The sequence below is a fragment of the Pristiophorus japonicus genome, chromosome 21, assembly GCF_044704955.1.
Source record: "Pristiophorus japonicus isolate sPriJap1 chromosome 21, sPriJap1.hap1, whole genome shotgun sequence".
NCBI classification, from domain to species: domain Eukaryota; kingdom Metazoa; phylum Chordata; class Chondrichthyes; family Pristiophoridae; genus Pristiophorus; species Pristiophorus japonicus.
In genome coordinates this window covers 39254006-39267268 of record NC_091997.1, presented here as the reverse complement: position 1 = coordinate 39267268, position 13263 = coordinate 39254006, and the positions used below count along the sequence as shown (strand labels likewise).

The 13263-nt window shown below is 46.7% G+C and overlaps 1 protein-coding gene across 1 annotated transcript in view; it reads right to left on the bottom strand.

Moving 5' to 3' along the window:
• LOC139233962 (gasdermin-A3-like) overlaps nucleotides 1–13263 on the bottom strand; it is a 49166-nt gene that overhangs the window by 17436 nt on the left and 18467 nt on the right. The window contains exons 5-9 of the mRNA XM_070864666.1: nucleotides 8029–8139; nucleotides 6775–6813; nucleotides 4849–4985; nucleotides 3285–3483; nucleotides 2246–2319 (exon numbers count right to left, since the gene is read on the bottom strand). Of these exons, the coding sequence (XP_070720767.1) occupies nucleotides 2246–2319; nucleotides 3285–3483; nucleotides 4849–4985; nucleotides 6775–6813; nucleotides 8029–8139 (560 nt within the window). The remainder of the gene's footprint in view (nucleotides 1–2245; nucleotides 2320–3284; nucleotides 3484–4848; nucleotides 4986–6774; nucleotides 6814–8028; nucleotides 8140–13263) is intronic.

Below are 13263 nucleotides of genomic sequence, written 5' to 3'. Positions count from 1 at the left end.
GGTCTCGTTGCACCTCACTTTTTCCTAATCTGTCACCATTCATATAATATTCTGCCTCCCTATTTTTGCCACCAAAGTGGATAACCTCACATTTATCTACATTATACTGCATCTGCCATGCATTTGCCCACTCACCTAACCTGTCCAAGTCACCCTGCAGCCTCTAACCATCATCCTCATAGCTCACACTGCCATCCAGCTTAGTGTCATCTGCAAACTTGGAGATATTGCATTCAATTCCTTCATCGATTGTATATTGTAAATAGCTGGGGGCCCAGCACTGAACCTTGCAGTACCCCACTAGTCACTAGCTGCCATTCTGAAAAGGACCCATTTATTCCTACTCTTTGCTTCCTGTCTGCCAACCAGTTCTCTATCCACGTCAATACATTACTCCCAATACCATGTGCTTTGATTTTGCACACTAATCTCTTGTGTGGGACCTTGTCAAAAGCCTTTCGAAAGTCCAAATACACCACATCCACTGGTTCTCCCTTGTCAACTCTACTAGTTACATCCTCAAAGATTCTAGAAGATTTGTCAAGCATGATTTCCCTTTCATAAATCCATGCAGACTTGGACCGATCCTGTCACTGCTTTCCAAATGTGCTGCTATTACATCTTTAATAATTGATTCCAACATTTTACCCACTACCGATGTCAGGCCAACTGGTCTGTAATTCCCTGTTTTCTCTCTCCCTCCTTTTTTAAAAAGTAGGGTTACATAAGCTACCCTCTAATCCATAGGAACTGATCCAGAGTCTACAGAATGTTGGAAAATGACTACCAATGCATCCACTATTTCTAGGGCCACTTCCTTAAGTACTCTGGGATGCAGACCATCTGGCCCTGGGGATTTATCAGCCTTCAATCCCATCAATTTCCCTAACACAATGTCCTGACTAATAAGGATTTCCTTCAGTTCCTCCTTCTCGCTAGACCCTCGGTCCCCTAGTATTTCCGGAAGGTTATTTATGTCTTCCTTAGTGAAGACAGAACCAAAATATTTGTTCAATTGGTCTGCCATTTCTTTGTTCCCCATTATAAATTCACCTGATTCTGACTGCAAGGGACCTACATTTGTCTTCACGAATCGTTTTCTCTTCACATATCTATAGAAGCTTTTGCAGTCAGTTTTTATGTTCCCTCCAAGTTTACTCTCATACTCTATTTTCCCCCTCCTAATTAAACCCTTTGAGCTCCTCTACTGAATTCTAAATTTCTCCCAGTCCTCAGGTTTGCTGCTTTTTCTGGCCAATTTATATGCCTCTTCTTTGGATTTAACATTATTCCTAATTTCCCTTGTCAGCCACGGTTGAGCTACCTTCCTTGTTTTATTTTTACGCCAGACAGAGATGTACAATTGTTCAAGTTCATCCATGTAATCTTTAAATGTCTGCCATTGCCTATCTACCATCAACCCTTTAAGTATCATTTGCCAGTCTATCCTAGCCAATTCCCATCTCATACCATCGAAGTTACCTTTCTTTAATTTCAGCACCCTAGTATCTGAATTAACTGTATCACTCTCCATCTTCATGAAGAATTCTACCATATTATGGTCACTCTTCCCCAAGGGGCCTCGCACAACAAAATTGCCAATTAATCCTCTCTCATTACACAAGACCCAGTCTAGGATGGCCTGCTCTCTAGTTGGTTCCTCTAGTTGGTCTACAAAACCATCCCTTATACACTCCAGGAAATCCTCCTCCACTGTATTGCTGCCAGTTTGGTTAGTCCAATCTATATGTAGATTAAAGTCGCCCATGATAACTGCTGTACCTTTGTTGCATGCATCCCTAATTTCCTATTTGATGCCATCCCCAACCTCACTACCACTGTTTGGTGGTCTGTTCACAACTCCCACTAGCATTTTATGCTCTTTGGTGTTCCACAGCTCTACCATACAGATTCCACATCATCCAAGCTAATGTCCTTCCTTACTATTGCGTTAATTTCCTCTTTAACCAGCAACGCTGCCCCACCTCCTTTTCCTTTCTGTCTATCTTTCCTGAATATTGAATACCCTTGGATGTTGAGTTCCCAGGAAGGAAGCAAGTTAAAGATTGCAATAGTTCTGAGATCTGGGGATGGAAAGAGAGAGAGCAGGAGATACTGCGATGAATCTTGGTTTCAAATCACAATTGGAAAACAGGGAGCAAGGTGCTTGAAATCAAGTGAGTATGTATCTCTCTGCCCTCTCCTCTCACACTTGCCTGAATTCATAACAATGTCTGTTTCTTACCAGCTTTAGCTGTGTGGATATAATCTTCATCTCAACACTGGCAGCCAACAAGATTAGAGTGTCAGGATTCAGTTCTGAAAAGGAAGCAGAATAATTCAGACCATCCTGCAGTGAAGGCCCCGTTGAGTTGCACTTTGATGCCCTCACAACAGCAACAACTTGCATTTATATAGCGCCATCAATGTATTAAACAATGTCCCAAGGCACATCACAGGAGCGTTATCAAACAGAATGTGTCATCGGCCCACATAAGGAGGTATTAGGACAGGTGACCAAAAGCTTGATATGAAGGAACGCTTTAAAGGAGGAGACATGGATTATATACAGCAGACTCCTCAAAACGCTGAAGAAGTACCACCAGCGCTGCCTCCGCAAGATCCTGCAAATACATTGGTAGGATAGATGCACCAACATCAGTGTTCTCACTCAGAACAACATCTCCCGCATCGAAGCATTGACCACGCTCGATCAGCTGCGTTGGGTGGGCCACATCGCCCGCATGCTCGACACGAGATTCCCAAAGCAAGCGCTCTACGCGGAGGCTCAAACAGCAAGCGAGTCCCAGATGGGCAGAGGAAACACGTCAAGGACACCCTCAAAGCCTCTTTGATAAAGTGCAACATCCCCGCTGACTCCTGGGAATCCCGGGTCCACGACCACACAAAGTGGAGGAAGAGCATCCGGGAGGGCACTGAGCACCTGCAGTCCCATCACTGAGAACAAGCAGAAACGGAGCGTAGACAGCGGAAGGAGCGTGCATCAACACAGGCTCCCCACCCTCTCTTTCCTTCACCGCTGTCTGCCTGTGACAGAGACTGTAGGTCCCACATTGAACTCATCAGTCACCTGAGAACTCACTTTTAGATTGGAAGCAAGTCATCTGAGGGACTGCCTATGATGATGAAAGGAGGAGAGAGAGCTAGATGGACGGAGAGGTTTAAGGAGGTAATCCCAGACCTTAGGGCCTCAGCAGCTGAAGGAAGAGGGTGATTCCTTAATTCGTACTGTTAGCATTATCGAAACACACTTTATGTCATACCACTAAGTGACTCGATGAGAATGTTTGTAGCCTTTATGACCCCATTCTGATGGGGAGTCAAGGTGAGGGCCTGTCCCGGTGGATCAGCCTTCTGAATTCCCAACAGACCCAGCATCTTCTCCACACACGCTCTGTTCTCGTCTTCCATCAGATCCAGCACTTGGAGATCAGGTTGGAGACCTTCACACACCTGGTCAAGCTGAGAACATGTGGGGAGGTGGGAAAAGTTAAACATAGATTAACTATTATGTACATCGGGACAAGGACATTGTGCTGGGGAATAGAACGCTTTCCAATTCAGATGTTCAATGCCGGTATCTAGCATTCTCATATAAGATATTATATGGCCTGAGGCAGAATAAAGCTTCCCAATTCTGCCTCAATGATGTGCTATAGCCACATTGCTGCTGCCCCTGGTTAGTAATTCTCCCCTCTCTACTGTTAAACTAATTTCACACAAACACCTTGACAGTGGTAACACACAAAACCCACAGCACAAAATGACTCAGAATTTGGCATTAATCTCACTCAAAGAGCCTCGAGAACGTCGGGTGTGGTAGATGTAAAATAAAATCACATTGGGACAATAGGAGCATTCTTCTGAAATTGGAGCTAAAGCACAAAGGTAGGGACAGAGTAGAGGACGTATTACTCGATTATATATCTAATTTACACTGCAGTGCACCTGAGCTCACTCAATGCTGGCTCTGAGTGCTGAAAGTGAAAGATTCCCCAGTTCTGGCATCTCTGAACTCACAAACAGAAAACAATCACCAATAACTCACTGCCACTTGTTAAAGTCACTTTAAAAGGAACAAAAATAAATGTGGCAAAGTCTCCATTGAAATAGCGGAGAGAGGATTGTCATAAATGCTCAATGGTATTTGTCCGCTAAAATCACCAACAGTGACTTTCCTGAAGGACATTAGTGAACTAGTTGTGTTTTACAACAATCCAGAGCTTTCATAGTCCCACTAATCACCAGATTTATTGAATTCACTTTCATGGGATCATGAACTTATACTATCCAATACCATAACCACGAGATGACCATATCCCTCCCGACTACTCAGGATGTGCTTGTAATAATTCTCCTTTTACATTTCTCAAACAGTTAAATTAGCATATTACTGCAAAGAGTTTGGTCAAAAAGGCCTAATGAAAATGTCATGAATTCCCAACAAGACTAAGCTCTCACCACCCACAGTGGGAAATGAAGGTATGATTATCTATGTTTTACGATATGAACAAACAAATAAAATACTGATGTACTGAAGTGAATCGAGGGAATCCGGGAGTTGAGGTAGAAGGTCAGCCATGATCATATTGAAAGTCGGAGAAGGCTCGAGAGGCTGTGTGGCCTACTCCTGTTCCTATTTCTTATATTCTTACATTCTTAAATATGTTTTTACTTCTAACTTGTCTAAGAGTGAAAGTGGAGTTAGAAGACAGTCACCAGGGAATATTATTCAGGCCCGGGTCAGACGGGGGTTTTTATAGAGCACAAAAAATGGTTGGCCAGAATTATCTTGAATTTTATAATTAAGAAAATTAAGGTACAAACCATTGTCTCAAGAACTGGAAGATTATCACTTAGGACAAGATTCTCAAGGATAGCGTTGAGGAACTGCAGGCTCACGTCTTTAGACAGCTTAGTCAGCTCGACGAGTGCAATAACAATCATAGCTCTCAGGTCAGGCGCTAATAAAGAAAATAATTACTGAGATTTAAAGAGACGAACTCCGTATACCTAAAGGCAAAAACGTGACATTAGATACAAAGGGTTTTGGAAATAATAGACTGAGGATTTTGATAACAAATAACCGGATTAAAAGAGCAAAGAATAGGGGGGGGATTTTAACCTTAAAAACGAGTGGGTTTGGAGCGTGGGGTAGGTAAATAGTTAAAAATGGGGTTCCCGACCTTGTCCTGCCTCCAACCCGGCCACTTCCGGTTTTAATGGAAGCAGGACGGGGGATGGAGCGGTGGGGTGTGAGGCGGGGGGTGAATAACCCACTCCCAGGGGGCGGACCGCCAATTTAATTATTATGTGGCTGGAAGACGCTTTTTTGATACTAACTGCATGTGGACGGGTTTAACACAATTCGTGAAACCCAGCAGTTACAGCAAGGTGGGGTCTGCTGGATCCAGAAGGTAAGTTCCTTTATATCCAGAGTCCCAGCATAACCCACCCCCTGCGATGGGAGACCCCCTCACGAGACTTCCAATTGCCGTCTCAAGCCTTCTCCCACACCCCCCACCCCACAACCGATGGTGCAGAGGCTGGTCACAACCTTCTCTCCCTGCCTCCCACGCCACCCACAGCCCCCACGCCCACCCCTGCCCTGCCAGTGAATATGCTCAGACCAGCCACGGTCTTCCCTTCTCCAGCCCCCATCACCCAGCCCCGATCCTCTCACCCCATCTCCTGATCCTCTAAACCACCTCCGATCGTCTGAGCAACCATCGACCCTCTCTGCCCCCGAATGTCTGCCCCACTCCCGATTCTCTCTCGCCCCACCCCTCGATCGTCTGCCCCACCCCCGATCCTCTCTCTCCCCACCGCATCGTCTGCCCATCTGCAACAGCCCCGATCTCTCTCTCCCCCACCTCTCGATTGTCTGCCCCACTCCCGATCCTCTCTCCCACTCCCTCTCAATCTGGCTATCTGCGAGCAGGAAACTGAGGCCTCGCATGCAAATCAGGCCCTGACGATAAAGTCGGCATGCCTGTGGGAAACCCGGCCTCCCAGTTTTCCCGACGGCCTCGGAGCCCATCCCGCCTTATCCCGCCTTCCTCCACAAAATTCCGGCCTAGATGTAATGAGCCTAGCCTCGCTCCACCAATTGAAATGCAATAGGGTGGGACTTCCGCCCGCCCATCTTACCAAGCTCTGATTTCATTCCACATCATGGGAACGGGGTCATTTGCAGCTTAATACGGGTGGGTGCGAACACTAATAATCGGACTACTGTGGCGCACATCCCGTGGGAGTACCGAGACTTCAGAGCGGCATTCTGAGAATTGTTTGGAAGTGCAACACTTGAAGTGTGATGGACAAACAAGAATTTCCATGGGGATTCTCTCGATCTCCCATCGTAACTTTGATGGAAGATCGGTGTAAATCCCGGAGAAACTGTACAAACGACAGTGAAAACTCTACCCAAATGCTGGATTTACATACCATTTTATTGTAATATACAGATAATTATTCATGTTAAAAAAATTATATGATGGACCAAATTATATTATACTGGCAATAATTTGGGTTAATATTGATATTTTGGGAAAATGTAAAAGTGGAGCTGGATTCTCCGTGTGCTGCAAGTTAAAGAAAGAATTAGTAAATACTACATTCCCTTCACCGACCATCACGGTTTAATGCCCTACTTTGCACACTGCCTTGTGGTTATGATAATGAGTGTTTGGATCAGTGACATGTTCAGAATAACAGAAAACTGGTGCATTAAAAAACGTAAAACAAACTTACATGAAAGTTTATTGTGACTTCTGCTGCTCACACTGAAAGCTGAAAAACAGAAAAAAAAGAACTTCTAGATTTTAAGACAGTTACTTGTGGGCAACTGGTCATCAACAGTAGGATTGACACCGAGTATAACAGGCACAGCATCAACTACCCTTTCCTGGTTTACCCATTATTCATGTCATTTATTTTGCCCATCTTTAGTTCTCCCCCTTGCCTTGCCATTCTACACCGGATAGCCCAGAAGGAAAATCTGAAAGAGACAATTACCTTGAATTACACCGAGATACTAGCGAGTGAACACTTAACAATTTTGTCAGACATTAATTTTCGGGATGTGGGTGGTACTGGTGAGTCTGGCATTTATTGCCCATCTAAAGCTGCCCTTGAGAAGGTGATGGTGTGCCTTGTTGTTGAACCAGTGCAGTCCATGTAGTGAAGGTGCCCCCACAATACTGTTAGGTCGGGAGATCCAGGACTTGGACCTGGCGACAGTGAAGAAACAGCCGGTATATTTCCAAGTCAGGATGGTGTGTGACTTGGAGGGTCCTTGGAGGTGATGGTGTTCCCATACAGCTGCTGCCCTTGTCCTCGTTGGAGGTCGCAGGTTTAGGAAATGCACTGAAGAAGCCTTGGCAAGTTGCTACAATGCATCGTGCAGATAGTATACACTGCAGCTATGGTGCACCATTGGTGGAGAGAGTGGATGTTTAAGGTGATGGTGGGCTGCCGATCAAATGGATTGCTTTGTCCTGGATAGAGTCGAGCTTCTTGAGTAGTGTTGGAGCTGCACCCATCCAGGCAAATGGAGAGTAATCCATCTCACTCCTGACTTGTGCCTTGCAGGTGGTAGGGAGTCTTTGGGGAGTCAGGAGGTGAGCCATTTGCTGCAGTTTACCCAGCCTCTGAACTGCTCTGGTAGCCTGAATTTGTCTGAAATTCATCTCTCAGTTGTCTTAGTCGAGGTGTTAACAAACTTATTTTAAATGATTAACAACACCAAATAAAAGAGCAGTGGCGGGTGGGGCGGGGGGGTGGGGTGGAGGGGGGGTTGGGGTGGGGGAAGAATGTTAGGCAAGCACGTTATGCCTTTATATTTTAGTATAATCTGTAAAATCCCATTGTTGACCAATATCTAGCATCTCAAATACATGAGGATAGGATAAAAGGCTGAAGAATGTTTAATTAACAATTTATCAGGCAATTTAATATTAGTAAAGTCTTCTGTCACTTAGTTTTGCATTTTTTCCATTTACATACCAAAAGTGTCATCTGAAGTAATGCGGAGTTCTAAGACCTTGTATGCAATAGTAGTTCCAGCAGGAATGGATAATTCCTCCTTCACACTTATACCGAATCCAAGTTTAGCCTAGCACAACAAAGAAAACTATAATATTTAACACTGAAAGTTAATCCTTCACATCTGAATTCTCAGGAAAATGAATACTCTGGGAGAGAGTGTAGAGGAGATTTACTGGAATATAACCAGGGATGAGGGACTTCAGTTATGTGGAGAGACTGGAGAAACTGGGATTGTTGTAATTGACCATTGAGCATCCTGTATTTAAACACAAAATGAACCACAGCTACAGCGTGGAATACAAAACTACACCATAACCCATACCATCGCTCAATAGACACTGAAACAGGCTCTACAACAGCCAGTTACAGATTACATTGATATGTGTGTGCACTAGGTCCGTGCAGCAGAGCTGGTCTTCCCTCATCCTGGGTGATCCTTACCACTGGATCAAGACCTAGCTCTGTCAAGCTCGTGTGGTGGCTGAGTGCAACAGCCTCCACATGTTAAAACAAACGTGCTCACAGGCATCTTCCACCTTTCAAGATGTAGTTCGGGACCTGGAATATTAGGTCCTTCATTGAAACACCTGTGAACTCATCCCTTTTCGGCGTGGAAGCAAGTCATCCTCGTTTCGAAGGACTGCCGATGATGATGATGACACAGAAGAATAAAAAGTTGGAAAAGGTCACAGAAAATGGAAATCTCAGTGTTGCACTACTCTCCACAAATAACAATAATCTCTGAGATGAGCTGTAAAATAATAGAAAAAAGGGGAGTTGCTAAAATAGTTAAAGGTGTAATAGATTGCAAATTAACAAAATCTTTAAACCAGTGCCCAGAGAAAGCCAATTACAGATGGTCAGAATTGAACAAGTTAATGGAAACCCTTCAGTCTAGGCCCAGCTAACTCCAATTACAGCCTGCTAGACATGGCTGATTCATGGGGCTGGATTTTGGGCTGTTTGATTTTCGGGGCATTAATCGCAGCAGGGCATTAAAGTTAGCGCCTGAAAATAGTTTGTGCCTTCGACTGCAAGTTTCAGTGAAAAAGTAAGTTGGAGGAGCATTGGCATTAAGTCAGGCGTTGGACAACGGGCTTTGGGCATCCGAGCCGAAACTTGTGTCGTTAAAGGGGGCGGCCATTTTCCTGGTCGCAAACGCTGATACAGGACGTGGCAGCTTCCTGCAGAGATGGAGGAGCAGGAGGGAAGGCAGCGTGCCAGGTGCTTCCCCAATGAGGCGAGTGAGGCCTTAGTGAGCAAAATGGAGAGGAGCTGGTCCTCACTCCATCTTGCTGGGGGAGCCAGACCATTCCCACCTGTTTTTAAGCAACTGTGGAGTAATATTGCTCAGGAGGTGTCTGCTGCAGAAACTGTGGCCAGAACTTACACACAGTGTCATGAAATGTTCAACGACCTTACCAGATTCATCAGGGTGAGTACCATTTGCATTTATGTATGCCTCCATGACCCCCACACACTATGTGAAGTTTTTGATTCCAACGGTCCCTCTCAACAGTCTGTGGTGTATCTATCACAATGCATATGAAAGATGAAGGCTTACTTCTGCACCCATTGACTTTTAATGATCCATGTACAGAAACGCAATCATTTACATCCTTCCTCACATACACTCCCACTGCTGCTTTGCCTTCCGGAAAGATTATCTACAGCCCCTATGTTACATCCCTCTAACCCCCGAACAATTCCTCACCAAGCATGTGCAACATCCAAACAGTTTGAATGGAAGCCACTAGTCATTCACACAGTATCACCTGTTGTACTATGGTAGGCATGTGTGCCGCAACAGCATGAAACCCTTTCTGAACCCTTCCTATTTTGCTCTTTGCGGTCAAAGCATTCCCACAACAGGAGGGAGCAGCGGTGCACAGGTGGAGGGCCGCCCCAATTATTGCCACTGACTGATGTTGAGGAATGGGTGTCGGCCCTCATAAGTGTACCCGCTCGGACAGTTGCCAGGGGTGATGCTGAACCCCCTTCAGGTAGTGAGGGGAAATAAATGGATAGAGTGACTGAAGAGTCTGCATTGAGGCATATAATGAAGTGGCAGCAGGCCTTCAAATGCCACCTTCCTGATCTCACCTTGCCCCTCCCCTACTGCTAACCATACTTCTGTTGTTTTCTGCTTGCAGATCATCAGCCACAAGCACAACATCCTCCAAGGGAGCCCTCTACATCTGGCCATGGGGGAGACGGTGAGGGAGGGGAAGAGAGTGTTCTGCCAGAACAAGAGAGCCCATCAATTGCCCCGTCTGGCCTCTCTACATCTGGGGGCGAGGCAGATTTCCCGGGGTTTGAGGAGTCGGAGGCTCCTGGCCCCAGTCGTGTACAGCAATGCAATGTGAGAGGGTAATCTCACAGGCCAGCTCTCCGCAGGCTGAGTCAGCAAAGTCGGTCTGCTCAACGACAGGCAGACACAGAACTGGACTTGGTGAAAATGTCCAGGGAAACCCCAGGAATGCACCCTGAGCTTCTAGATGCATTGGCACAGATCCCAGAGAGCACTGACAAACTTACTGCGACTGTTGAGGAGGCAGAGTCACAGATTGTCAATGTGACTCGGGAGGCCGGCAAGGCAATCATTGCCCACACACCGAGGCTGGTGGCCTCGAGCAGCGACAGTGGTGTTCGAGTGTGTGGCACGTGCCCTTGATCAAGTCACAGACTCGGGCACATCGCAGGCACCAGCTAGGTTCAGCTTGGTCAAGTGATGCAGTCGATGTCTACTACCTTACTCTCTGCATTCCCCACTGACCAACGGGGAAGGGATGGTGCTGAAGCAGACCGGCAAGTTGTGGAGACACATCGTGCTCCAGATGCTGAGGCCCAGCCCCTGTCGGAGAGCCAGTGACTCCCAGGAAATGGAAGGTGCTGTCCTTCCTCAGGATTAAAGCATTCCAGCTCCCACCACTGACTCTCCAACCATGCGCCATACACGGTTGACACCCCAGCCACCAGTAACTGCTCCCACCGATAATGAGGTGCAGCAGTCCACAGCCAGGCTTTCCAGGCCAGAAGCTGGTCCAGGACATCCTCAGATGCCATCTGCATTGTCTGGCCCCTCCAACACAGCAACCCTCTGGCAGCCTTGCTGTAGGCACTGGGGCCTCATTTGAGGAGGAGCAGCAGGCATGGGAGAGGTTTAAGGGAAGGGCGGTGGGGGAGGGGGAAATGTGGAAAAGAGCCATTAAGGCCTGGCACAAGTAGATGCTCATGGATGTATGTAGCATTGAAAACATTTTACATAGTTGTGTCAGAACAATTGACTCATCTTGAATTGTCTTGCTGCAGGAAGCAGTTTACTGTTTATTTACATTTTGTTCACTGCAGGAAGCAGTTTTGTGACTATTTCCTTTATTTTAACCATTGTATAGATTTTTTTTGCGGTGGAGAGGGGGGGAACATTGTTAATTATTTATGTCTATAAAAATGTTTGTTTAACCTTTGCATTTGGTGTCTTGTATCTCAATGCAGAATTAAGTGTAGATTAGCCGGCACGGTGGCATAGAGCAGTGAGTCAATGCTGCAGCCTCACCTTTCCATTCAAGCAAACCGGTCAATAATGAGCTTTCGACGTAAGGGTCTTGCTGCGAGCACATTTCCACGCTGTCTCCACAGCGGTCCAGAAATCGAAAGCGCTGCTTGAGCACGACAATTGTCTGTTCGATAATGTTGCGGTGGCTGCACGGCTCCCCTTATAGCGCTGCTCGGCTTCTGTGGCAGGGTTCCGAGGGGGTCATGAGCCAGGTGGCCAGGCCGTATTCTTTGTCCCCGATCTGCCAGCCCTGGACTTGTCTTTGTCGCTGAAATATTCATTAGACATTGCTCTCATGCAAGATGAAAGCATCATGTGCGCTCCCTGGATAGCGTGCATTCACTGTGAGGATGCGCTGCGTGTGGTGACACACCAGCTGTGCATTTAGGGAGTGGTATCCCTTTCAGTTTCTGAAGACCTCTGCGTTATGTAATGGTGCTCGCAATGCGACGTGTGTGACATCAATGGCACCTCGAAACTTGTGGAAACCAGCAAATCGTCCAAACCCAAGAGCCCTCTCATTCTGGCTGTCCCTGCTCATTGGGAACTTTATGAAGTCCATTCTGCATGCGTCCCTTGTAACCTGGCGTATGCAGCAATGTGCAGCGTGCTGAGAGATGCTGTATATGTCCCTGCTGCTGCCTGGAAGGAGCTGGAGGCATAGAAGGCCATCGCCACAGTCTCCTTCACCTCGATGGGCAACGCAGTCCTGTTGGTGATGGTAGGCTGTAGGTCTGCCTATAGGAGCTGGCATATCTCTGTCAGCACTTCTTTTCGGGAGCGCGGCCTTCTAATGAACTGCACCTCAGAGATGTGGCGGTATGAGCGATGTTCCCTGTAAACCTGTGGGGGGTAAGGCGTCCTCCCCATATATCTGCGACCTCTTCGAGTCCGTGGCCCAACATGGCCAAGAACCCATCTTACAGTTTGAAGCCACTTGCCAATAGCAACCAGCATGATACGCTGACAAATTGGTATTGCCCCCATTGAAATCTCTCACTGACCTTGTAAGCAAAGGGTCATGGTACACAAAAGTGCTGTTTGCAACTCGTAGACTCACGCAGTGTACTGCGTGCAACCGTATCAGTCACTGACAACTGCGATATAAGATCCTCCAGCCCCCCTTTTAATATGTCGCCAGTAGTGCCTGCTGCACCCTGGAGCTGCCTGGTTTCTTCCGGCGTTTCCTGGGGCGGTCGTTAATTGAGACGTTAAGGCCGAAAGTTTCAACCTGGGCGCTCGCGCAACTTTGTACGATGACTGATGCCATAATCACGCTAAAAATGAAGGGCGGGTCGAGACGTTTTTACACGTTTTCCGGCTGGGCGCTAAATCCTGGATGCTCGGCATTGCGTCGAGAAACCGCATTTAACGCCCCGCCAGGGCACTAAACGAGGTGCAACTTTGCCGAAAATCCAGTACTTAGCCTTTGTCATTTGGAACCCAAGCTGTACCAGGCTGGATTTCCACAGATGCTCACAGTTTCTGCAATTCATGTCAAGTGGGACCAATCAGTCCTGCTGCATTGGTGGCTTTAAGGTTCTGTTCATTTGTGGCCTCTCACCCCTACTGCTGTTTACAGCCCTGCCTTTTGCTGTTCATCTCAGTACCTTTCCTTACTTCCAAAAATATCAGCA